Source organism: Capricornis sumatraensis, chromosome 18, assembly GCF_032405125.1.
Source record: "Capricornis sumatraensis isolate serow.1 chromosome 18, serow.2, whole genome shotgun sequence".
Taxonomy (NCBI): domain Eukaryota; kingdom Metazoa; phylum Chordata; class Mammalia; order Artiodactyla; family Bovidae; genus Capricornis; species Capricornis sumatraensis.
Genome location: NC_091086.1, coordinates 45937857 through 45964353, shown reverse-complemented (window position 1 = coordinate 45964353; position 26497 = coordinate 45937857). Strand labels below are relative to the sequence as shown.

The 26497-nt window shown below is 42.5% G+C and overlaps 1 protein-coding gene across 1 annotated transcript in view; it reads left to right on the top strand.

The window, feature by feature from the left end:
• The window catches only part of TTC23L (tetratricopeptide repeat domain 23 like), a 45459-nt gene that overhangs the window by 6838 nt on the left and 12124 nt on the right, over positions 1–26497 (top strand). The window contains exons 3-7 of the mRNA XM_068990746.1: positions 1479–1602; positions 10418–10574; positions 11917–12042; positions 14382–14559; positions 16620–16728. Of these exons, the coding sequence (XP_068846847.1) occupies positions 1479–1602; positions 10418–10574; positions 11917–12042; positions 14382–14559; positions 16620–16728 (694 nt within the window). The remainder of the gene's footprint in view (positions 1–1478; positions 1603–10417; positions 10575–11916; positions 12043–14381; positions 14560–16619; positions 16729–26497) is intronic.

Here is a 26497-nt window from a genome sequence, read left to right as displayed (position 1 = left end):
ACACAAGAGGGTAGTGATCTGTGAGAGTGTCCCAGGCTGGGGAACAGCAGGTGTACAAGCCCTGAGCTAGAAAGTAGTTTGCTGTATTCAGGAACATCAGATATCTTTAAAAATCCAGATATGCTTATGATCATAAATAATAATAAAAATTTAGAAGAAGGAGAAAAAGATGGAGGAGGAGAAGAAAAAGAATGATAAACACCTAGCTACTTGGTCACCATGGGCAGGTGCTAGTGAATGAACTCATTATTTGGAAAGCTGGTAAATTAAGGGAAAGATTAAAGTATATATCCTGTCCTTCTGTTGTGAACTGTACTGTTGGGTAACCAAGAAATAGATGAGGGGAGATTTCATTTTTATAAAGTTATTTCAGCTAACATGTGAAGAAGGAATGATAGAATTAGGATATCATCATTCTATTATCTTTTATAGATTTATTCATGTAGTTTTGCCTTCATTAGCAAGAGACAAGCAGAGATTAGGTGTCTTCTGACGGTAGAACATATGAAGTAGTTTTGCTTGGGGGAAAAAAAAAAAGCTAAAGGTAACCAAACTTCTAAATCCAATGACCAATATAAAGGCAGAATGGAGGATGGAAGGGCACGTTCAGTGACACCATAAGGAGGTAGTCAATCCAATTTCCGTCTTTGGGAAACACTGTAAGCCAAATAACTCAAGTTTCTTCCATAAATAATTTTCAATGAAAAGAATTAGAAATAAATGTGGAACCCACGGATTAAAGGAGACTCAGGAGATAGAGCTCAGTGTTTGGACAATCAAACTGCAAACTATGAGGTAATTATTAGATTTATGGGACTAGGTATTTGATAGCAAGGAATCATTGGTAATATTTTGGTGCAATAATGATTTTGTGGTTCTGTTGTTTGGCCCAAAAAGTTCATTCAGATTTTCTCTGAGATGTTACAGAAAAACCCAAACGAACTATCCGGCCAGCCCAGTATTTCTAAGTCCATATCTTTTGGAGGTACTTATGAAGTATGAGATGACTTAGTATCTTGGATGCTTCAGAGCCATAGAGGGAGAGGGTAGGTACATGTGGAGCATAGATATGAAACAGGATTGACCATGAGTTGTTACTTGAGGCAGCTAAGTGAGTCATTGGCCATACTGTTAAAATTTTTCACAGTGAGAGGTAAAAATAAGTCCCCCTGGCTGTGATGTAGAAAGTTAACTATGGCGGGGGAGGGGTGGAGGCAGTAGGAGGGGCTGAGGTCACCCAGGTCATAGGTGAGGGTGGCTTGGCTTGGGTAGGCATGGCAGGAATGAAGAGAAGAGCTTAGCTTTAGGACTTCCTAGTAAGGTGGAGCCAAAAGAACTTGCTGGATTGGCTGTGGGATGGGAAGCGGGGAGGAGGGAAAAAGATGACAGTCGATGCAGTCCTGCATTCCAGTGATGAGATGCGGGCCGGAGATTTTCCTCCTTTCCAGAAAGCATGATGACTTGCCTGCTCTCTGCAGAACATTGAAGCAAATAAGGAGCTGATTCGCTGTGTCATCCTTTCTCGGATTATTTTTGGGGAAGAACACTGGAAATGTGCACAAGCTTTGGCCACCCTGGCTTATGGCTACCTGACACTGAGAGGTACTCTGTTTCCCAGCTGGGTGTGGGTGGGTGAGCCATGCTGAGCACACACACAACTGCAGTGGGGGGTGAGGATGACCAGGGGAGGATCCATCCCGTCCCCAACGCACAGCTCATCAAGAGAAGGGAAAGCCCACGGGTGAGGCAGGCAGTAGGATGGGGGACTTAGAGATACAGATAATAGTGAGGGAAAGAAGGCGGCGGACAGAAGGCTGAAGGACAAAATGGGGTAGAGGAAGCAGAGCCGGTGAGGAAAGAGAAGAATCAGGAAGGGCCAACTGAAGGAAGCCAAGGGAGGAGAAGGCATTTCAAAAGGTACGGTGTGGTTTCAGCAGGTTCTGATGGCAGAGAGAAGTCAGATGGGGTGAAGGCTGAAAAGCGACCCATGGATTTGCCAATCAGCGCGTCATTGACAGTGGGTTTGGCACCAACAAGTAAACTCTGTGGGCCCTGGGAGAGCCCAGGTTCAGGAAGACAATTTAGGAAACTGTTTCTGAAATTCTGACTGGAGGTGAGGGCAACTTGAAACCAAGAGGGAGGAACCAGAAGCATTTGAGGGGGATGTTTGTCTGAACCGAGGGAAGGCAGACACAGCCCCCTTTCTTCGGAAAGATTACTGAGTGGGTCTGTGGAAGGAGGTTGGGCTTCATCTTCTGAAGTTGACACTTTCTATGAGCACCCCCAGTAGACCTTGCGTTTTGCTTTTCCAGTTAGATTCCAAGCTTACTCAAGACAGGTAAACAGGTCATGCCACAAAAGACACCGGCGGCACCGCCCTCTTTTCCCTGACTCACAGTTCTTCCCGCCACATGCATGGGCAACCACATTTGAGTCACAGGTTAGAGGGGAAAAAAGTTTTCCTGTAAAGGAAGGTCTTTTTGTGTGTTTGTTTTTTCCTGATGGGAAAAGCAACTTCCTGGTTAAGTGTCCACATAATATAATAGTGCTCAACCTTGCACCCAGACTTTCTGAAACCTAGCCTAGAATTTTTCTAGATGATGATCATGACCTGTCCTTGAGAACAGCCCAGGATCTTTTATTTCAGGTATAGGCTTTACCCAATTTCTTCACTTTAACTTTTTAAAAAAAGTCTGTGGTCCTTCAAATAAAATAACAAAAGCTTTGAAAAATCACAAACCTTCAAGAGGGATGAATTCCACTTAGTTTTGTTGTCATTAATTCTGCAACTGCTTTGAAACGGATGGAATTTATGAGCCAGGCTTCCGTGTAGGCAGGACATATGCATCTGTGTGTGCTCATGCCTCGCTGCACGCGTCCGTGTTTTATGGACAGCAGATCTGCCTGCCTCATTTCCCTGGGAGCCTTTTCCAGTACTGGGGGAAGGGCTTCAAGCCAGAAGACTGATTTCTCTCAATAAACAATCTTGCAGTATTTAATGAGACATTTGTATGTGGGAGATGCTGTGAAGAGGACTCTGGGAACTATAAGGTACAGAAGGCACAGTCTTGGCCTTCAGAGGATTTAGAACCTCATGTAGAAGGTGAGCTACACATAGGCAGCTATGATAAGAAGGCACCAGAAGGCAGATGCTATGTGACTGGTTTAAATACAGGGCTTTGGGGATGCTGTTGTTGTCCAGTTGCTAAGTTGTGTCTGACTCTTTCTGACCCTATGGACTATATAGCACACCAGGCTTCCCTGTCCTTCACTATCGTCCAGAGTTTGCTCAAACTCATGTCCATTGAGTCAGTGATGCCATTCAACCATCTCATCCTCTGTCATCCCCTTCTCCTGCCTTCAATCTTTCCCAGCATCAGGGTCTTTTCCAGTGAGTCAGCTCTTCACATCAGGTGGCCAAAGGATTGGAGCTTCATCTTCAGCATCAGTCCTTCCAGTGAATATTCAGGACTGATTTTCTTTAGGATTGACCGATTTGATTTCCTTGCTGTCCAAGGGACCTTCAAGAGTCTTCTCTAGCAACATAGTTGGAAAGCGTCAGTTCTTTAGCACTCAGTCTTTGTTATGATCCAACTCTCACATCTGAATATGACTACTGAGAAAACCATAGCCTTGACTAGATGGACCTTGGGGTCGTTGGGTGAAATCATTTCTTGCTGAAGGTAGTAAGTGATAGATTCAGGAAGAGGTACCATTCAAGAAGGTCCTTTGAAAAATGTCTAGGGTTGGGTAGGCAGAGGAAAGGGTGGACATTTCTGATGAATAACGAAGCCTGGGCAGAGGCCTGAAGGTGGAAAGGTGCAATGTGTGTTTAGAAAGCAATCAGCAGCCTGGCTAGCTACACTGAGGACTGCTCAGATGAGCCTGGAAAGGGCACCTGGGGGCAGGCTGAGGAACTAGTCCTTTGTTTGATAAACAAGGAGGACTAGTAGAGATTTTCTAGCAAGTGGTGAATAAATCACAGTGGGCTTGTGGAAAGGTCAGTTTAGCAATGATAACTGGAGTGGAAGCCATCTCATCTAGCTGTTTACATCTAGGTGTAAACTCAAGTGGATGACAGGGCCACAAGTGAGAAGGTAAGGATTTGAGAGTCTGTGATGCACAGGTTACCTTTACCTTTTAGGCCAGAAATCCCACTTCTGGGACTCTTTCCTGAATCTACAGTTATAACCTGGATGAGACAGTATGGCTGAGGTTATTCTTTGCAGCACTGTTTATGATAGTAAAAGATTGGAAACAACCAAGTGTGCTCATGAAGCACTAATATGCACAGTGGGGGTATGCAGTCTTAGAAAGGGCACGAGGAAGTTCTGTCTACAACCAGGGAAAGATCTCCTGGATCCATCTTTAAGTGACAGAGAAGGCACCATGCAGGACGGTGTTTGTAACCTGCCTCTTTCTGGGTGAGAAGGATGGGAGAGAAATGAGAATATGTGCTTATATTCATATAAAGAAATACTGAAGGAAACACAAGAAAGAAAAGTTACCTAGACGTTGCTTGTGGTAAAAGACGATAAAATTGGAAGTGAGATATCTCAACATTTACCTTCACATAAATTTTTGACTTTTGAACCATGGGTATGTACTGCCTATTCCAAAAAGACTGTGAAGGGAGAATTGGCAGGACAGGCACTGGATTTGGGGTTGAGGAAAAGTGAGGCCCCAAAGTGACCATGAAGTTTCAGGCCCCTCAAGGTGCTACTGTCAGAGACAAGCAGATCAGGAAAGAAGGTGGAGTGGAAGAAGAAATGTGGATCTGGTTTTTGATATACTGATTTTGAGTTGCAATTGCAAAAGCCATGAGTATATTTGAATTAGGTGCTGGAAAACTGGGACCAGAACTTGGGAAGAAAGCAAGGGAATCATAAGTATGGAGGAATATTTGAGACCAGAAGTAGGGAGGGGCAATGGAAAATTATAAGTGTGAAAGCCAAGTTTGAAGTTATAGGAGTTGATAAAGCTTCTGGGAGGAAAGAGAGAAGAAAAGGAAGAAGTGAAAAGACAGACCTTTGGAGAATGGACACATTTATGGGAAGGAATAGGGGACCCTGGCAGAGTGAGCACTGAGTCAGAGAATGTTTATCAAGGAGAATCAAGTTAGTGCAGTGCCTTGGAAGCCAAGAGGAGAAGCCAGCAGCTAGGGTGTCTAATGCTGCCATGAGATGGGGATGCAAGAAACCGTGACCAACTGATTCAGTAGGACACCTTTGGGGACGTCACAAGAACCTGCAGAAGGGTTGGAGCAGAAGCCAGATCCCAGGAATGAGGGGAAGGCACAGGGGCCAGCAGTCTGGACTATGTATGTCACGTCCTGCATAGTGAAAGGGATGTGGGGAAATTGAGGGTAGTTAGGGAAGGCAGAAAAGTCACATGAAATGTACAAGAGGAGGAGACCTGGGAAGATTTCTGGGAGTGAGGAAGGAGCCAGATAGAGTTTGAAGGTTTTAAACATAGAACAATGGATGCGATGGGTCCATGAGTCAAAAATGAGAGAACACAAGGCCTTTGCAAAGCAGAGTATAAAAGGCTGTGGGCTGGTGAAATAGAGTAAGGGGACACTAGAAATGGAACTCTGTCACCAGCTGATCTGATGAGAACCGTCCTGAGGCTAGGCTTCTGTGGTTGAGAGAAGGGCAGGTGGAGAACAATGGGGTGGCCGGTCACCTTGCTACCGCTGTTTCCAAGTGTTTAGGAGGAAATAATAGTATGGACAGGCAGTTTCCTGAGGCTTTTCCTATTTTTAATGAAGCAGTGAATTAATGTGTTAGCCTGTTCTTACTGGGGCCTTTCCGAGTATCTGGGGCTCTGTTATAAGTTCTGCAAAACCCCCCAAAAAGAAGTATAAGTCATGAACCCTACCTTCTCTGTCTAGTTGGTTAAAAAAAAAAAAAACTGGTACAGGAACAAAAAGGAATGATAAAAAACCCAGGTATCAGACCTTCAGGAAGCCTGGTAGCTATCTGAAGTGAGTGTGCATTTGAGAAGGCAGTCTTTTATAGAGATGCTGTAAGCAGCTTTATGAAGAATGTCCAGAGTGTGTAGGGACAAGTATAATAAATTGCTTAAGAGGTACAGACCCTGGTAGTAATGATAATAATGGCTAATATTTATTTAAACTCATTTCCCACTAGTGTGCCAGGCACTGTTTAGTCCTTTTTCATGAATTAAAATAATCCTTGCAACAACCATACAAGTTAGGAGGTATTTTCATTGCTGTCTTATAGATGAATAGACTAAAGTACAGGTAGATTAAGTAACTCATTCAGGTAGTGGCTAAGCCGACTTCTGTACTTGGAAGTCTGGCCCTAGACCCTGCTCTCTTAATCACTACTGTGAGAACTTCCTAAATACAGGTGATGTTCTAAGGTGGCAAAGGCTGAGGAGCTCTGAGCAGATTGTCTGTGGCCTGGGTCAGAGTAACAGACATCAGTGGTGGAATCTTATCCCAAATTAAAGAGAAATGATTGATACATTGGGTGAACAATCTCTGGACCCCTTTTCCAGTTTATCAGTATGTGCTTGTGATTTCTGAGTCTCAGGTTTCAGAAGCAGGTCTTGCTGCTGCCCTGATTTTCACTTCTGTAGTTGCTGCATTCCTGGTGCAGGGAGAAGGTTGGTGTCCTTGGCTTGGGAAAGCAAGTAAAGGAAACTGACTTGGTCTTGGAGCAGACGTTGGAACTGGGGAGTTGGGAACCGGAGTTAGGGAACAAGGTCACTGATCTGTGAGTGTCCTCTGGAGAGAGAGGAAATGAATCTTACATGTATACATATATGCAGATGCTATTTTTCCACAAAAGAGGGTGTTCTTGTAATTACTAAAAAGCAAATTCTTTTTAAAGCATTAGATTCTGATTTATCATATTTTTTATCATCCTGAATTTTCTCATGTAGGGAATGTTATAAAAATATTATCACAGAGTGACATTTAAAATTTTTATTTTATTATTTGGCTGCATTATGTCTTAGCCGTGGCACATGGGATCTTTGTTGCATCATGCAGGATCTTTCATTGTTGTTCAAGGATTCTCTAGTCATGGTGCTGGGCTCTAATAGTTGCATTGTGTGGTCTTAGTTGATCCACGGCATGTGGGATCTTAGTTTCCTGAACAGGGATTGAACCCATGTCCCCTGCATTGCAAGGTGGATTCTTAACTGCTAGACCACCAGGGAAGTCCCAGAGTGAGTTTTTTTTTAAACAAAAAAAGGACTTTTTTCACTTTAGAAAACATTTGTCTGAAGCTGTGGTCTCTAAACTCTTGAGAATTAGCTTCCTTAGCACTAAAAAAGTTTTGTGCTCTCCATAAATATGTATTTATTATAAACTATGTACAATAGTATTAAATATTATGTAATATTATAAATATTCATTAAAATGGAAAACAACAAACACTTTTTTTTAAAAAAAAAAGAGAGAGAAGTTTTTATCCCCTCCCACACACCCTAATGGCATCTTGCATACCCAGAGGGGTATACACATCCCACTTTGGAGACCAGAGTGCATTCTGGGAAGGGTAAAGGAGTCATTTTTCTTTAGGGCTGAACTTTCAAGTTTAATGAGCTGTTTAGTTCAATTTACTTAAGGCCCACTGGTCACGAGCTCTGCTTTTTCATCAGAAGGACCACAATGCAATGAAGGGGAGACAAGAAACTATATAATTAACTAGCTGATGCGTTTAGAGGAAGTGTTCCTCTTGGGGATTTCAGAAGTAGCGCTGGGCCCCCAGGGCTGGGGTGTGGGGCTGAGGGGGAGATTTGCAAAGCCCCAGAACGACTTTACGATTTGTTTCTCATTTAGGAGCCCAGGAGCAGTGTTGTGCTGATCCGGGAGTGGTTTTCAGTGGCTCATCCAGTTTCACTTTTCTCCTTCCTCTACACCCCGGGAAGCATCTAAATGTGGTTCCTGCTCTCCTTACTGACACACTCCCAAGGGCCCAGCTGATCATGGAAAGTAACCTATTTGATAAAAAGACTCTCAGTTTCCTAATTCGTTGTCTTGGTCTGATTCCCTGGCAGAGTTTTCTGTTGCTGCTACCTTCTCAGGACATGTAAAGACTCCCTGTCACCCTGCAGATCAAGTCCAGCCTCCTCATCTTGGCATCTAAGACTCCATTTTCCCCATCCAATTCATATCTTCCGTGTCGTTCAATTTAAACCTCCCTTTAGTCAGACTTGGAGAAGGCAATGGCACCCTACTCCAGTACTCTTGCCTGGAGAATCCCAGGGACGGGGGAGCCTGGTGGGCTGCCATCTATGGGGTCACACAGAGTCGGACATGACTGAAGTGACTTAGCAGTTAGTCAGACTGCTCTTCGCACAGCCATCCCTAATATTCTAGCACATGTGTGCACACCCATACACACACACACACACACACACACACACACGTTCTGTCTTCATGCCCTCAGGCTGTTTCCTCCTAGTGGAAACCCTTTCTCATTCTTCTCCATCAGTCAGAACCTACTTACTCTTTAGGCAGAAGAGTCCCACTTCCTGCATACTTTACTAACTCACTATTTCTCTAAGTGTGATCCTCAGACAGCCTATATCAGTGTCACCTAAGATAGCTGTTATAAATCTGAACCATTGATTCTCCCCTTAGAACTTGCAAACCATAACTACTGGAGGCCCAGGACTCTGCACTGTAACAGACGCTTTCTATGCAATTTGAGGACCCTGTCATCTGGTAACTTGAGATGTAGCCCTTTCTTTGGCGACAGAGTCCATTTTTCTCTTCCGTCGCGACTTACAGAAAGGGCATTTCTGAGTATTCTAACAAAGACTTCTTGGCTTCTGGGTAACTTTTAGGTCTTCCAGAGAAACTGTGTTCTCATTGTTGTAATTCATTAAGGAGGACCTGCACATTTGGAACATATGAGGGCTTTAGGCTTTAAAAGCAAGTCCTTTTAATCATCTCTAATGCCACTGACTACACTGTACCGTGAAAGCAGCTCCAAAGGCCAGTGCTGTGTGCTGTGTTTAGTCATTCAGTCATGTCCAACTCTTTGCAACACCATGGACTGTAGCCCTCCAGGCTCCTCTGTCCATGGAGATTCTCCAAGTACTGGAGTACATTGCTATGTCCTCCTCCAGGGGAATCTTCCTGACCCAGGGACAGAACCCAGGTCTCCTGCATTGCAGGCGGATTCTTTACCATCTGAGTCATCGGGGAATCCTAAGAATACTGGATTGGGTAGCCTATCGCTTCTCCAGGGGATCTTCCCGACCCAAGAATTGAACTGGGGTCTCCTACATTGCAGGCAGATTCTTTACCAGCTGAGCTATCAGGGAAGCCCCCCATGGGCCAGAGGGAGAGCAAACTGGGGGCTGGGTTGGGAGGGGCAAGTCAAAAGCACAGTGGGTCTCCTTCTGTGGCTGGGTGAATATGTTTCCCAGACCTCGGGTCTGCGAGGATGAGAGCTGTGTCAGCCATGGGTGGACCTCAGGAGGGCAGAGGAGAAGCTTTCTGTGTTCTCTGCTGGCCTTTCTCTTTTCTCCAGGATTCCCCTTATCCATCAGAGATCACTGGACATGAGCTGGTGTGGAAGATGAGAAAATAGTTCTGTAACCTGAACACTCCCAAGTCTCCCTCTGTTAACTGGACTAATTCCAGTTCAAATACGTGGCTCAGGAACACCAGCCTTTAGTTAGAAGACAAGGGGAAACACGCCCCATGTTCTGTCTTGTGGGGTGTTGGCATCCCTTTTGTTTTCTTTCTCTAGAGAGGGGCCTCACTGCATTAGAAATTAGATACTCTGTGTGTGTGTGTGTGTGTGTGACCAATTAGTATCAACAACTTCATCTTGGATTGAAAAAAAAATCCCCAGATGGAAGTAATTGTATTCATAAGCCCCTGTCTTTATAGAATCCCTTTTCCAGCAAGCTCAAAGCATGCACTCTGTGGCATAACCCACTTCATTTCTGGACTGTCTCCATGTGTTGGTAAGAGGGCAGCTGTTATAATTTTGTTGTCATTTCACATTTGGGGGATGGAGAAGCTCTGTGGGTTGAAAAGGTCACATGGCATTAGCAGGAGATTGAGACCGGGATCCTCAGCTTCCTTTGCTGTCTCCGTCACTCCATCAGTGATGTCCAAATAGAGTCTGTCGATGAATGTCAGGGTGGCTGCGTAAGAAACACTTGTGCAGTTAATTTCAAATATAGAGTCCTGGACCCCCTTCCTCAAGGGATCCCAACTCAACAGGTCTAGGGAGGGGGTGGTCAGGAACCTATTCTTTACAAGCATTCCAGATGATTCTAATGCACTGCAGTTTGGGGAACCAGTACTAAAGACCATACTGACAACCACACTGCCCACCTTAGCCCTTCCCAGGAGTGTCTTTGACTGAAATGTGCCTTAATGTTTTCCTTCTTGCCCTTCACCCTCCAACTCCCACAGGCCTTCCAGTTCAGGCCAAGAAACATGCGGAATCCGCCAAGAACGTCTTGCTGACCTGGAAGGGAACCACAACCTCAGACAAGGAGGAAAAGCAAATTCTGGAGACTCTGGTCATGCTCTACTACACTCTGGGTGTGGTCTGCCTCCTGCAGAACCAATATCCTTTCCTTCCCAGTGGGATCTGGAGATCAGGGCCGGGGGCCATCCACGCCAGATGAGTCATCTCACACAGGGTGGGAGGTGGAGCCGAGGTCTCGTAGCTCCATTCTGACGTCCGGGCCCTCCATGAGCCTGCACTAGGAAAGTCCATCTAGAAAGTACAAATGTTCCTCCTGTGTCTATTCGCATGAGCTCTGAGTTGAGCCATGAGAGGGTTCTCACTGGGGACACACCTCCTGGTCACCTGAAAGTTTTGGGAGCCTGTCTTGTGCTTCGTTGAGCCCTCAAGACAGGCAATGTTAGCAGTAAGGAGGTGGGTGATAATGGCAGTGGCCATGTAGGAAGACGGAGGATGGATGGTAATTTGAAGCACTATTTGTCAGAGTAGGCTGCACATCCTCGTCCCCTGGGGAGATTTAAGAATGATTGCTATTTGGGTCCCACCCCCAAGAGTTTGATTTAGTAGGCCCCGGGTGCATCTGTTCCCTGAGATTTTTTAAAAGCCCCAGGTTACTTGTAACAGGCAGCCAAAAACCTCTGATTTAATGTACACTTGATGGTTTTCTAAAATGCTGTTGAGAACACTGCCCATGAAGCTGAAGGCCAAGCAAAACAGACCAAAGAAATAGTTTTCCATATTTCAAGGGAGAATGGTTAAAATGCCTCTCCTCCAAAAGCGTGTGATTTTGACAGCCTGTGGGTACTATCTCTGCTTAAGGGGTCTTTCATGTTCATGAATAATCATAAACCCTCTTTGAGCTCCTCTCTACACATTCCCCCTCTACATTTTTGGTCCTGATATACTCAGCTTGCAAAATCTGATACATTTCCTTCCTCTCTTATGCCATTCGCCAGAGGGCTATTGAGAATGCGGGAAATGGAAGGATATTGGGAATTAAGGGGATTTTCTTTCCTGCTCTTTGCTTCTCGCCAGAAAGCTGCTCTGCTTGGACTTTCTAAATGACCCAGAAAGTCCCTTTCAGCAAAATTGGTTCCTCTCTTTTGCCATTCACAGAAACCAACTTGGGAAAAAATGAATAATTGTTGTCACGCAGTAGATGCCTCTAAGGAAATACCGTGTAATTCACGGTTTCCGTTCACTCCCAGTGCTTGCTACCCATCCTAGCCCTGGACTCCTGCAACACCACAAGACACCCAGGGCCCCGTTCCTTTTCTGAAGAATCCTCCCTTCTCGACAACACGTACAGATGAAAAATAGAGTGAAGTGTGTGTTCCCAGATACTGTTTCATTTTCCCAAGGGCCCCTTTTGTTTGCTCACCAGCTCTGCCCTGGTCAGTGGGGGCATTTGTGTACCTGGCACTTTCCTTGACTGTTTCACTGGCAGAGAGGCATATTTCAACCTGCAGAAGTCAGAGAGAAACATGAAGGAGCTGAGAGAATTGTATAAGGGAGGCACTTGTGGATTACAGGTCTCAGAGAAAGATTTAACAATCGCTTTGGGCAGGTGAGATCTGGGCTTAGAGAAGCTTGGATTTTTATGACTTTGTTTTTGTGCAGTCACTAAGCCTTGTCCGACTCTTTGCAACCCCATGGACTGCAACACACCAGGCTCCTCTCCTTCACTATCTCCTGGAGTTTGCTCAAATTCATGTCCATCAAATCGGGGATGCCATCCAACCGTCTCATCCTCTGTCATCCCCTTCTCCTCCTGCCTTCAGTCTTTCCCAGCATCAGGGTCTTTTCCAGTGAGTCAGATCTTCACATTAGGCAGCCAAAGTAATGGAGCTTTAGCTTCAACATCAATCCTTCTAATGGATATTCATTTTTATGACTTAAGCTCGCAATTACATGATTGTCCTGTACTTGTTATATAAGGGGAGAAAAATATTTAGAGCAAAAGAACCAGAGACTCGAATAATAGTAAAAGAGACTCATGTTTCCCAAATGCATACACCATGTTCTAAGTTTTCTGTGCTCTTTCCCATTTAATCCTCATAGCCACCCCTGAGATAGCTGGTGCAATTACTTATCTCATTAGAAAGAGGGCAAAGAGACTGAGCTGAAGATAAAGAAACCATCCAAGGAGATAAGCTTTAAGTATTGGATTGGAACTTGGTCTGAACGTACAGACTCTCAGCCCTTCCTTGTGCTGCCTCACCTACTTACTCTCAAATTACTTTTTTTTTTTTTTTTCTGAATTGCCACCTACTTTTGTCATTAAGTGGTCTTCCCTCATAGTTCAGTTGGTAAAGAATCCATCTGCAATGCAGGAGACCCTGGTTCGATTTCTGGGTTGGGAAGCTCCCCTGGAGAAGGGATAGGCTACCCACTCCAGTATTTTGGGGCTTCCCTTGTGGCTCAGCTGGTAAAGAATCTGCCTGCAATGCAAGAGACCTGGGTTCAGTCCCTGGGTTGGGAAGATCCCCTGGAGAAGGGAAAGGCTACCCACTCCAATATTCTGGCCTGGAGAATTCCATGGACTGTATAGTTCATGGGGTCACAAAGAGTCGGACACAACTGAGCGACTTTCACTTTCAGTTTGTCATTAAATACGACAACTTAAATGATAAAGAAGAAACACTTAATGAGAACAATATATTGAAGGTCCTTGAGTTATTCATAGCACATGCATTTTTAAGGAAAGTTGTATTCCATAAGGAAACAAAGTTCATGGAATTTGTTCAAGCCAGAATGAGACTTTTAACTATTTTACAGTTAGGAATCCTCTGAGAATAAGAATATTTAGATATGAGAAGGGGCCCATCAGAGTATCAGAGGAAAAAAAAGAATAATAAAAGGTTTACTGTTGCCTAGATTTTTCAAATATCTTCACATCCTTGAAAACAATCCATTTCCAGAACTGTAAGCGCTTGGCATGGTAGGGTAGAGGATGGAACGGTAAGTAAGTGAACTACATGAGTCATACTTGCCTCCTCTAAACAGCTATGAATCTAGTTGTCAAATGGGAAATGGCGGGGAGATGTTGGCATGTCCAGAGTTGAGTCAGAAACAATTCTTAAGTCCTCAGGCCCATAAGTGAGAGTCCAGTGACTGTCTCCTGCTGACACACGGGGCAGTGACTTAGATTTTTGTGCTTATGTGAAAGATAGCCTTGTTCCTCTTTCAGAATAACTTTGTATATTTCATTCATCCACCCCACACAGTTGACCTGTTTTGTGCATGCACTCTTCTAAGTGTTGGAATGTTTACAAAAGTATAACTACATTCTCGACACTGTTCTAAGTGCTTTACGTGTATACACGTCAGGATCATATTTTAAGTACAGTTTTCTAACTGTTTTTTCAACTTAGCGCATTTAAAGTTTTTCATGTCTGAAGTATTTTATTGTGTGATGTGCCATGATTTATTTAATCATCCCTCTTTTGGTGGGGAGATACGTATATTGTTTTCCCTATCCTGTCTTATTTTTAACTGAGGAAGAATAAATTAAACTAGATCAAACAAAACAAAAGAAAACCCCTGCTTTAGCCTAAAAGAGAAGGAATCAGATGTAATAAAATTTTATTTTGATTTTAGAAAGTCTTTGTTATGGGGTAAATTATCCCATCTTATGAACTCTGGACACCATTTTTTCCATATGCTTTTTTATAAAATTAGCCTATTGTGATATATTAATGGGTTTGATGAAATGGTAGTCAGTGAAATCTGGTGGGTAAAATGCTGGTTAATAGGAGTGTGCTTACGGCAAGGCTGGACTTTGAGCCACCCACACAGATGATCAGCCTGTGAAGGCCAAATTGTTTGGTTCTTAGAAAGTTCCTTCTGTGTCTGCAGAGCAAGTCACCTCTCTCTGACTTTCCACCCTTGTCCCTTTTCTTCCAGAGCCTCCTTGGCCAACTGCAGGTTAAACCTTGCGCTGGTATACTTTGAAAAGGCAGTTGACAATGTTATTGCCAATAAGGGTGACAATACGTCAGATCTGGTCAGTCTTTACCAGGAAATTGCTCAGATTGAGCAGCTGAGGAGGAACCACGAGCAAGCCATCCAGTACTTGCACCAGGTAGGTGGGTTGGCTGAAGTCCAGGCCAGGAGGCTTTGTTTGGCCACAGGCCTGGTTCTCAGAAGGGAGGAACAGGGGATGGGATCGATTTTCCTCCAGATCCACACAAGAGACCTTCCTTAAGCTCTGGGCAGGGAACACAGGCTCACGGCGGGCCTGTCCGCTGTGTGACCTGATCTAACACAGCATTTCCCCTCCTGGCTTCCCTCACCTCTGTCTGTGCCAGGAAGAGGCAGCTGAGGGAAAAAGCCAGAGGGGCAACTGAGTTCACATCTTTAACAAATGCAAAGGCTTCTAAAATGAAAATTTGTGATATTTTGGTGTAATGCTCTCATTTGTCCTGTAAACTAGTCCAGCTGGTTGAATTTCCAATCTAAGGTTAAACCACCAAGATGGTGTTTTGCTTGGAGGTAACTAATTTGACAGATGGTGAGGGGAAAACGAAACATAATGTTGAGTCTATCATAATTTAAACAGTGTAGGGCACTTTATGTATCAGGTACTTAAAACTTTCCTTGAAACTGCTGGTTAAATTCACCTTTTCTCTCCTCAACGGAGAACCATGCCCACGGCTTCAGGTATCTCCCATGACTGAGACCAGATCATAGTACTGGATTTCCTATTTTGCAAAAAAAAGTGCACTGCCCTCGAACAGTGCATGTGACAGCAGTCTGCTACTGAAGAAAAGGCATTTGCCTGCATTCCAGAAATCCCAGGTTATTGACATCACAATGGAGAGATGTTTGGGAATGCTGCCCGGAAGGCAGGGAGTCCACTATTTACAAAGAAAGCCTGGCCGGTGTGTCTGAGACTCCCTTAAAGCAGCAGTCCAGTTTAGAATGAATAAAACAGTATATAATCAGGGTTTCCCAACCACAACAAAAATAATAGTTCAAATGTATGGAATGCTTTTACCATGTGCGCATGAGGCTATATTAGTTCATTTATTTCATGAAATAAGCATATGAAGTAAGCACCATTATTTATTTTTTATCTTATTCTATGCATGAGGAGGAGAAGGCAATGGCACCCCACTCCAGTACTCTTGCCTGGAAAATCCCATGGATGGAGGAGTCTGGTGGGCTGCAGTCCATGGGGTCGCTAAGAGTCAGACACTGAGTGACTTCACTTTCGCTTTTCACTTTCCTGCATTGGAGAAGGAAATGGCAACCCACTCCAGTGTTCTTGCCTGGAGAATCCCAGGGACGGGGGAGCCTGGTGGGCTGTTGTCTATGGGGTCGCACAGAGTCGGACACGATTGAAGTGACTTAGCAGCAGCAGCAGCAAACACTGTATACATATTCATTTAATCTTTACAACTGTTTGTGACAAATACAATTTTTATCACACCTGTTTTATATTCAAAGAAATTATAGTGACTTGCCTTGTTATAGTAAATGGCTGAGCTAAGATGGGAACCCAGGCAGTTGGGCTCTAGGATTCATGCTTTACTAGACTTTTTTTTTTTGATACTGAACCTTTGAGAGGTTGAGCTAAAGCTATAATTTTGCATTTGTGATGAAACATAATAAAAAGTAATAATTTTTTGAGAACCTGCCATGTGAAGGGTGCTGTGCCCAGTGCTTTGCACGCATCATCTCATTAACCTTTCCCAAACCCTAATCAGGGCTTCCCTTGTGACACAGCTGGTAAAGAATCCGCCTGCAATGCCGGAGACCTGGGTTCAATCCCTGGGTTAGGAAGATCCCCTGGAGAAGGGAAAGGCTACCCACTCCAGTATTCTGGCCTGGAGAATTCCATGGACTGTTAGTCCATGGGGTCACAAAGAGTCAGACATAGCTGAGCGACTTTCACTTTCAAACCCTAATCAATGGAAAGTATATATTCTTTCTACATATGAAGGTAAAATTACTTGCTAAAGAATCACAGAGAGGAAGTAGCCGATCTGGGACTCAAACTCCTCTCTCAGGTAGGTAACTCCATGATTAAATAAACATCAGCTATCAATCAACCAGCACTTCTGTGGGAGCTACTATAAAATCCCCAGTGAAACACTGCCATTTGGGTACTTATCCTTCTCACCATTTTCTGTATTCTAGGCCCATTCGATCTGTGTCTCTTTGTACACTGAAGTCAGCCCCCAAGCTGCAGAGGCGAGTGCGTTACTAGCCAAGGCTTATGCCATGTCTGGAGAGGTTCAACACAAGGGTAGGTAGAAGAGGTAATTTTGCAGATATTATCATTTCCCACTCATAGGAGGGATGCACACTGCCAAATGGAATAGGTGTATCTATCAATATGGACCGATGATAAGTAGCTTTTCATGCCTGTGATAGAAAGATAAGACTAGATACCATTTTGTAGAGTCATTTACACATGGATTTAGACATAATAATATCTCCCCAAATTAGCTGAAACATCAAAACCAGTAAGATCATCTGATTTCTATTTCCTTTATTCCCTTAGAATCTCACCAGAGCAAAACCAATACAATATTGTAAAGTAATTAGCCTCCAATTAAAATAAATAAATTTAAATTTTAAAAAAAAAGAAAAAAAAATCTCACCAGAATTTACCTGCATAAAGAGTAGAGAATCCTACATGCAATGAACATGGCCTGAGATCTATCAGTTAATTAGGAAATCCAATGATAAAAGAGAAACAGTGGCTCCTCTCCTCATCCTCCTCCACTCTCAACCTCCTTGACTCTTAGAAAAAATGTTTGTAGCAGCTAGAATTTGCTCAACTTCTATTCAGAAGTGAGGTACTGGGGGTTCTAAAGGAAAGCTGAGTCATGAGCCCATCCTTCAGCAGTGGTCCTTCTCAGACAGTGCCATCCTTTTCATTGCGGGTAGCTTTGAGAGAGACTTGGAGAAACTGATAAGGAAGGACAGTCCTATGCTCACCTGGCTTGATCCAATTAGTGGACACTAATGGATTCAGTGGTTTATCAGGGGGAATTTGAGATTTATAAAAAATATAATTTAAATATATTTTAAATGCTGTGCTTTTAAAAATAATATATTGTTTTAAAATAATCTTTTCTATACTTATAAAAATAATCCATTTTGGTGGACATTATTTGCCAGTTTATTATATGAGAGAGAAAGGAAGAGTGTGTGTATGTGTGTCTGATGAGGGGAGATGATATTATTTTCTATTCTTGTATTTCCCTATGTTATTATATAAACTTTTTCTTTTTTTAGTTTCAGAAGTTATTTGGATATTTTGAACATTGGTTTCTTTAGCATGAATGTTCATTGAAGATTCTTTTTCTGTGTTTTCTAGCTAATTATCTTGCTCCTTTTAAAAATGTCATTGTGTATACTCACAGTATTTGTGCTCCATGTATATATTTGATTTTTTAAAAACAGTCTTCATGGCACCCCACTCCAGTACTCTTGCCTGGAGAATCCCATGGACGGAGGAGCCTGGTGGGCTACAGTCCACGGGGTCACGAAGAGTAGGACACGACTGAGCGACTTCACTTTGACTTTTCACTTTCATGCATTGGAGAAGGAAATGGCAACCCACTCCAGTGTTCTTGCCTGGAGAAGCCCAGGGACGGGGGAGCCCAGTGGGCTGCCGTCCATGGGGTCACACAGAGTTGGACACGACTGAAGTGACGTAGCAGCAGTAGCATGGTTATTAAGAAATTTCATCTGTTTGTGAATATGTAAAATTTGTTTTTAATGAGAAAAAGTCTATGATTATAGAGTTGGGAGATTCCAAGACTGTCTTATTCTTTCCTTACATACTAATTTTTGACTCAAGAAAATCTTCAACTCCTAGCATCCTCTAAATTCCAGATGGATTAATATTTTTTACATCAGAACTGAAAGATATAAATTAGCCAGAAGAAAGTTCAGTACTAGAATAAAATGTACTAAAATTAAAAATTGGAGAAAAGAAAAATTCTCTGAGCATGCAAAGATATACCTGAAAAGAAGAGACCGATAAGTTTATTTATAAAAAGATCTAAGACTTGTGCCTGTCATGAAAAACCGTAAGTAAAGTAAAAAACTCAACCAAGATGAATAGATAATCCAAATAGACCCTAGTTTGTTTTTTTTTTAAGAATTTGTAGTTAACTTTCAAAGAAAGAAAGCTCCAAGCACAGATGATTTCACTCGATAATTCTGCTTAACATCTGAAGAAGAAATAGCACCCATCCTATGTAATCTTCTCCAGAAAGTTAAGGAAGAAGGAATACTGCCCAACTCATTTTGTGAGGCCAGCATCTCCTGATACCAAAATCAGACAAAGACATTAGAAGAAAAAGCAAAACCAAAATAACAAAAATAATAATAGACCAATACCTTTCATGCACATAGATGTAAAAAACAACAACAACAAAATGTATAGCAATATATAAAAAAATAATACACAATGATCAAGTGAGGTTTTTTCCTTTGAGAATGTTAGGCTGGCTCAGTATTCAAACCTGAATCAATGTATTCTACCATATAAACTAAATCCTAAAAGAAATCAGTCCTGAATATTCATTGGAAGGACTGATGCTGAAGCTGAAGCTCCAATACTTTGGCCACCTGATGTGGAGAATTGATTCACTGGGAAACACCCTGATGTTGGGAAAGATTGAAGGCAGGAGGAGAAGGGGACAATAGAGGATAAGATGGTTGGATGGCATCACCAACTCAATTTTGAGCAAGCTCCGGGAATTGGTGATGGACAGGGAAGCCTGGAGTGCTGCAGTCCATGGGGTCGCAAAGAGTAGGACACAGCTGAACTGACTGACCGTATCAACAATCCAAAGACCAAAAGCACATAATCTTATCAACTGATGCCGAAAAAGCATGTGACAAAATTCACTATCCTTTCATGATAGAAAGGGAACTTCCTCAGTCTGATAAAAGGCCTGTACAAAAGGCCTACAGCCAACATCACGTTCATTGGTAAGACTGTATGCTTTTGTCTAAGATCACAAACAAGGGCAAGATGTTCACTCACTACTCTTATTCAACATAGTACTGGAAGTGTTAGCCAGTGTAATAGGCAAGAAAAAGACATACAGCTTAGAAGAAATAAAATGGTCTCTATTCATTGACAGCATGACTGACCAAGGCATTTACAATTCCAAGGAATTTACAAATCTCCTAGAACCAGCACGTGAGTTGAAGCTTAGCATGGTCGTAGGATATAAGATTGACACACATTTCTATATTAGCAAAGTACAACTGGAAACCAAAATTTTTAAAAATATCATTTACAAGAACCCCATTTCCTAAATGAAACACTAAGGTATAAATCTAGCAAAATATACTCAGGATCTGTGTGCTGCAGACTACAAAATCCTGATCAAAGACAGATGACCTAAATAAATGGAGACATATTGTGTTCTTGGATTGGAAGACTTATAGTAGTAAAGATGTCAAAGTGAAAGTTGCTCAGTCACATCTGACTCTTTGCAACCCCGTGGACTATACAGTCCATGGAATTCTCCAGGCCGGAATACTGGAGTGGATGCCTTTTCCTTCTCCAGGGGATCTTCCCAACCCAGGGATCAAACCCAGGTCTCCCTCATTGCAGGCAGATTCTTTACCGGCTGAGCTACAAGGGATGCCCAAGAACACTGGAGTGGGTAGCCTATCCCTTCTCTAGCAGATCTTCCTGACCCAGGAATTGAACCGGGGTCTCCTGCATTGCAGGTGAATTCTTCACTAACTGAGCTATCAGGGAAGCTTGTCAAGTCTTCCCAAATCAGTTTATGAGTTTAACTCAATTACAATAAAAATTCCAGTACATTTTTTTTTTATTTTGGGCTGGGTTCAACAGCTTGTGAGATCTAATTCCCCAGCCGGGGATCGAACCTGGGCCCTCACCAGTGAGAGCACTGAGTTCTAACCACTGGGAAACCAGGGAATTCCCAGGAACTTTTGTAAATATAGATAAGCTGACTGCAAAATTTATATGGAAAAGCAAAGAAACTAAGAAGCTAAAACAATTTTTAAAAATAGTACAGTTAGAAGAATCGTACTGCTTGATTTTAAGATTTACTCTATCAAGAGAGTGGTATTGATAAAGGGACAGACAGAAATCAGAATCATTGGAACATAAGGAGAGCCCAGAAATAGACTTAATTAATTAATGACCAATTAATTTTTGAAAAAGGTACAAAAGTAATTCAGTGTGCAAGTGATAGTCTCTTCAACCAACAGATGGTATTGGAACAATTGGTATCCAAGTGTCTCCCAAAACCTCAAACACTTTCATATTGTACATAAGCATTAACTCAACATGAATCACTGTCCTAAATATAGGAACTAAAATTTGTATTTACTTTACAATAATCAAGAAATAATATAAAATAGCAAAGATACCAATTTTCTTTCAAATTGTCAGCATTTTTAAAAAGATAACCTTTTAGCATTAAAGAGAGCAATTTGATTACAAACTCCTTGAAGGACAGTTTGGTAGGATATTATACATATTAGAGCTATATATATATTAAACTATAGGGCAATCAACTTTTCAACCATACTGTGTGAAAGTTTCAAAAATTTGAAATTATCTGTCATTTGACAGATAGGTAAACAGGTCTGCTCAGTCATAGCTGGTGGGAGTGATAGTGTAATTGATATGAAATTGTGTTGGTGGTTTAGTCGCTAAGTCAAGTCTGATTCTTGTGACCCCATGGACTGTGGCCCACCAGGCTCCTCTGTCCATGTGATTTCCCAGGCAAGAATACTGGTATGAGTTGCCATTTCCTTCTCCAGGGGATCTTCCTGACTCAGGGATAGGTCTTGTGTCTCTTGTGTCTCCTGCACTGCAGGCAGATTCTTTACTGCTGAGCCACCAGGGAAACATTGTTATTAAATTCAGTTCAGTTCAGTGGCTCAGTTGTGTCCGACTCTTGGCTACTCCATGGACTGCAGCACACCAGGCCTCCCTGTCCATCACCAAACTCCTGGAGTTTACTCAGACTCATGTCCATTGAGTTAGTGATGCCATCCAACCATCTCATCCTCTGTCATCCCCCTCTCCTTCTGCCTTCAATTTTTCCCAGCATCAGGGTCTTATCAAATGAGTCAGTTCTTTGCATCTCGTGGCCAAAGTATTGGAGTTTCAGCTTCAGCATCAATCCTTCCAATGAATACTCAGGACTGATTTACTTAGGATGGACAGGTTGGATCTCCTTGCAGTCCAAGGGACTCTCTAGGGTCTTCTCCAACACCACAGTTCAAAAGCATCAATTCTTCGGTGCTCAGCTTTCTTTATAGTCCAACTCTCACATGCATGCATAACTACTGGAGAAATTATATCTTTAACCAGACAGATCTTTGTTGGCAAAATAATGTCTCTTCTTTTTAATATGCTGTCTAGGTTAGTCATAACTTTTCTTCCAAGGAGCAAGTGTCTTTTAATTTCATGGCTGCAATCACCATCTACAATGATTTTGGGGCCCCGCAAAATAGTCTCTGTTTCCATTGTTTACCCATCTATTTGCCATGAAGTGATGGGGCCAGATGCCATGATCTTAGTTTTCTGAATGTTGAGCTTTAAGCCACCTTTTTCACTCTCCTCTTTCACTTTCATCAAGAGGCTCTTTAGTTCTTCATTTTCTGCAAAGTGTGGTGTCATCTGCATATCTGAGGTTATTGATATTTCTCCCAGCAATCTTGATTCCAGCTTGTGCTTCATCCAGTCCAGCGTTTCTCATGATGTACTCTGCATAGAAGTTAAATAAGCAGGGTGACAATATACAGCCTTGACGTACTTCTTTTCCTATTTAGAACCAGTCTGTTGCTCCATGTCCAGTTCTAACTGTTGCTTCCTGACCTGCATATAGGTTTCTCAAGAGGCAGGTCAGGTGGTCTGGTATCCCCATCTCTTTCAGAATTTTCCAGTTTGCTGTGATCCACACAGTCCAAGGCTTTGGCATAGTCAATAAAGCAGAAATAGATGTTTTTCTGGAACTCTCTTGCTTTTTCTATGACCCGGCAGATGTTGGCAATTTGATCTCTGATTCCTCTGCCTTTCCTAAATCCAGCTTGAATATTTGGAAGTTCACGGTTCATGTATTGTTGAAGCCTGGCTTGGAGGATTTTGAACATTACTTTGCTAGCATGTGAGATCAGTGCAATTGTGCGGTAGTTTGAACATTCTTTGTCATTGCCTTTTTTTGGAATTGGAATGAAAACTGACCTTTTCCAGTCCTGTGGCCACTGCTGAGTTTTCCAAATTAGTTGGCATATTGAGTGCAGCACTTTCACAGCATCATCTTTTAGGATTTGAAATATTCTATCACCTCCACTAGCTTTGTTCATAGTGATGCTTCCTAAGGCCCACTAGACTTCGCATTCCAGAATGTCTGGCTCTAGGTGATTCATCACACCATCCTGATTATCTGGGTCATGAAGATCTTTTTTGTATAGTTCTTCTGTGCATTCTTGCCACCTCTTCTTAATATCTTTTGCTTCTGTTAGTTCCATACCATTTCTGTCCTTTATTCTGCCCATCTTTGCATGAAGTGTTCCCTTGGTATCTCTAATTTTCTTGAAGAGATTTGTAGTCTTTCCCATTCTTTTTCCCCCTCTGTTTCATAGCATTGATCAGTGAGGAAGGCTTTCTTATCTCTCCTTCCTGTTCTGTGGGACTCTGCATTCAAATGGGTATATCTTTCCTTTTCTCCTTTGCCTTTAGTTTTTCTTCTTTTCACAGTTATTTGTAAGGCCTCCTCAGACAATTTTTCCTTTTTGCATTTCTTTTTCTTGGCGATGGTTTTGATTACTGCCTCCTGTACAATGTCACGAACCTCCATCCATGGTTCTTCAGGCACTATATCTATCAGATCTCATCCCTTGAATCTATTTGTCACTTCTACTATATAATTGTAAGGGATTTGATTAAGGTCATACCTGAATGGTCTAGTGGTTTTCCCTACTCTCTTCAATTTAAAGTCTGAATTTGGCAATAAGGAGTTCATGATCTGAGCCACAGTCAGCTCCTAGTCTCGTTTTTGCTGACTGTATAGAGCTTCTCCATCTTTGTCTGCAAAGAATATGATCAATCTGATTTGAAATTAAGGGACCCATTTGATATATCTAAGAAAACTGAAAAGGAAACATGTATAAGGATTTCACTCTGGCAGTATTTGTAACTGTGAAATATTATAAACAACTTTATCAATAAATGAAAGGAAAATTTGGTATATTAGCTATATAGAATTTTGTAGTATTTAAAAGGGCTAGATTATAGGAGTTCCTTGGTTGACCAGTGGTTAGGATTCCAGGTTTTCACTGCCATGGCCTGGAATCAGTCCCTGGTCAGGGGACTGAGATCTTGCAATTATCAAACTATGACCAAAATAAAAGGGCTAGATTTTACAAATAAAGAAAAGGTTAAATTTTAGAAAGCAGCCTTAAGGGGCTTCCCTAGTGGTCCAGTGGTTAAGAATCCATCTCCCAGTGCAGGGGACACAGGTTTCATCCCTGCTCTGAGAAGATCCCACATGCCACAAGGCAACGAAACCGATGAGCCACAACTGCTGAGCCATTGCTCCAGAGTCCATGAGCCACAACCACTAAGCCTGCAAACCTAGATGAAGTGCTCTGCAACGAGAGAAGCTACTGAAATGGGAAGCCCACACACCGCAACTCAAGAATAGCCCCTGCTTGCTGCAACTAGAGAAAAGCCCACACAGAGGAACAAAGGCCCAGTACAGTCAAAAATAAACTAAATAAATATTGAAAAAGCATTAAGGAAAAATAACTTGTACTTTTAGGACACAGAAAGTAAATGTAATGGTTTAGTTGCTAAGTAGTGTCTGACTCTTTGCAACCCCTTGGACCGTAGCCTGCCAGGCTCCTCTGTCCATGGGATTTTCTAGGCAAGAATACTGCAGTGGGTTGCCATTTCCTTCTCCAGGGGATCTTCTGGACCCAGGAACTGAACTCAGGTCTCCTGCATTACAGGCAGATTATTTACCGACTGAGCTAGGAGGTAAGCCCTATAGTTACATTTATATAAACATGAAAAATGAACTGCAGAGTAAGAAAAACTGCATCAAAATATAAACAGAGGTAGAGACTTCTGGCTGTGGCTTTGTGAGTAGTTCTGTATAACCTCTTAACATACATAACACACATACACACATACACACAAACTGAATAAAATGATAAAAAAAAAAAAGTAACCATTTCAGGACACTGGAAATAGATAAGCAGATTTTTTTTTGCTAAGTCACTTCAGTCGTGTCTGACTCTGTGCGACCTTATAGATGGCAGCTGACCAGGGTCCCCCATCCCTGGGATTCTCCAGGCAAGAACACTGGAGTGGGTTGCCATTTCCTTCTCCAATGCATGAAAGCAAAAGGTGAAAGTGAAGTCACTCAGTCATGTCCAACTTAGCGACCCCATGGACTGCAGCCCACCAGGCTCCTCCATCCATGGGATTTTCCAGGCAAGAGTACTGGAGTGGGGTGCCAAGCAGATAACAAATTGCAAATCATTCTCGAAAAACTGTTAGAGCTTTAGGTAAAGAGTGAGTCTTTTTGGCATCTTGCCTGGGGCTGCTCCCACCCATCCACAGCCCCAGCTCAGTCCTTGAAGAACACAATTTTATCAACATGAGGCTAGCTGAGAAAACCAGCACCTTTGCTGGCAGAGGAGGCTAGTGACTCATTTAAAGCATGGGACAAAAGCCTACAGATTTATCAGATAAAAGTGGCCAGCGTAGTAAGAAATGAATTGGGGAATGCCTGATAATTGTTAGCCTGAGTATGCTGTACTGGTTGGTGTCAGTAGCAGGCTAGTCATCAACTTTAACTGAAAGAAGCTTGAAATGAGAGAGCCATAAAAAGGCTAAATAAGCTCTCCTAACATTTCTGGCCATCTGGGAAACCACATACACATACAGGGAACACTGGAGGGTCCAGCAGAAAACAACCGAAGGAGACTTGAGATGTGGTAGAGCTTTGAATGCATTCCCCAATCTACATACAGATCAGTCAACAGAGGATGAAAGACATAGCATCTGGAGGCATTTGAGCACAACCTCTTCCCAAGTCAGTGGGTCAACACTAGCTAGGCAGACACAGGGCTCACCCCCAGGAATCCAGACCAAAAATTAAAATAAGCATTGAAACCTGAGCAAAGACTTTCAGTATTTGGTCCTGTGTGTAGGAATTTGGAAATCATCAATCCATTCTTACAATACAGAAGCTGATCAAACTGAAAAATCACTAATTCATCTTTGATCTGTCAGAGAAGTGAGGTCATGGGTCACAAGTCAACAGATGCCTCTGAAACTGGAGAAACAGGTGAATACAGAGAATCACAGTTTACCAGAACAGATCACCTTCTTGACAGGAACTAGTACTGGGGTTAAGAAAACCTGAACTGTAGTTGATGAATTTCTGGAAGCTCAGTGTGGGCAAAAATTTTAAATTTTTAATTAAAAATTAAGAGAGTTAAAAATTCCAAGGTTACTCAATCATAGGGGATCCCCCACACTTTATATTTTTATCTCCAGGAACTTTATCAGGTTTTCACAGTGAACACTGGAGAAAAATACCCCTTGCTTGCAGCAGGGAGAGGGGGAAAGTAGCTATTTAAAAAATATACCAGAGCATCCTGCTTAACAAGGCCTACCTTCAAGAGAAACTTTTTTTTAAAAAACGAGACCCTAAATATTGAGTTTTTTTCCTAGAGCCTAACCAACCTGAGAAGATGGAAATATCCAACTTCAGCCTCCTCCATGCTGTCCCATCTGAGGGAGAGGGGACTGAGGAGCACTTGTAGAGTTCCCAGTCCCGAGGCATGGGCTCACCAAAGCACAGCATTATACCATGCTTCCCTTCCCCCAACACCTTACTACCACATTACTAAAGGCCTGTTTGGAGCAGTTCCTTTTATACAACACATCATGCCCAACTATCAAGAAGAAATATAAGGCATACTAAAAGTCAAAGACTATAATTTAAAGAGACAGAACAATCATCAGCATCTTACTTAGG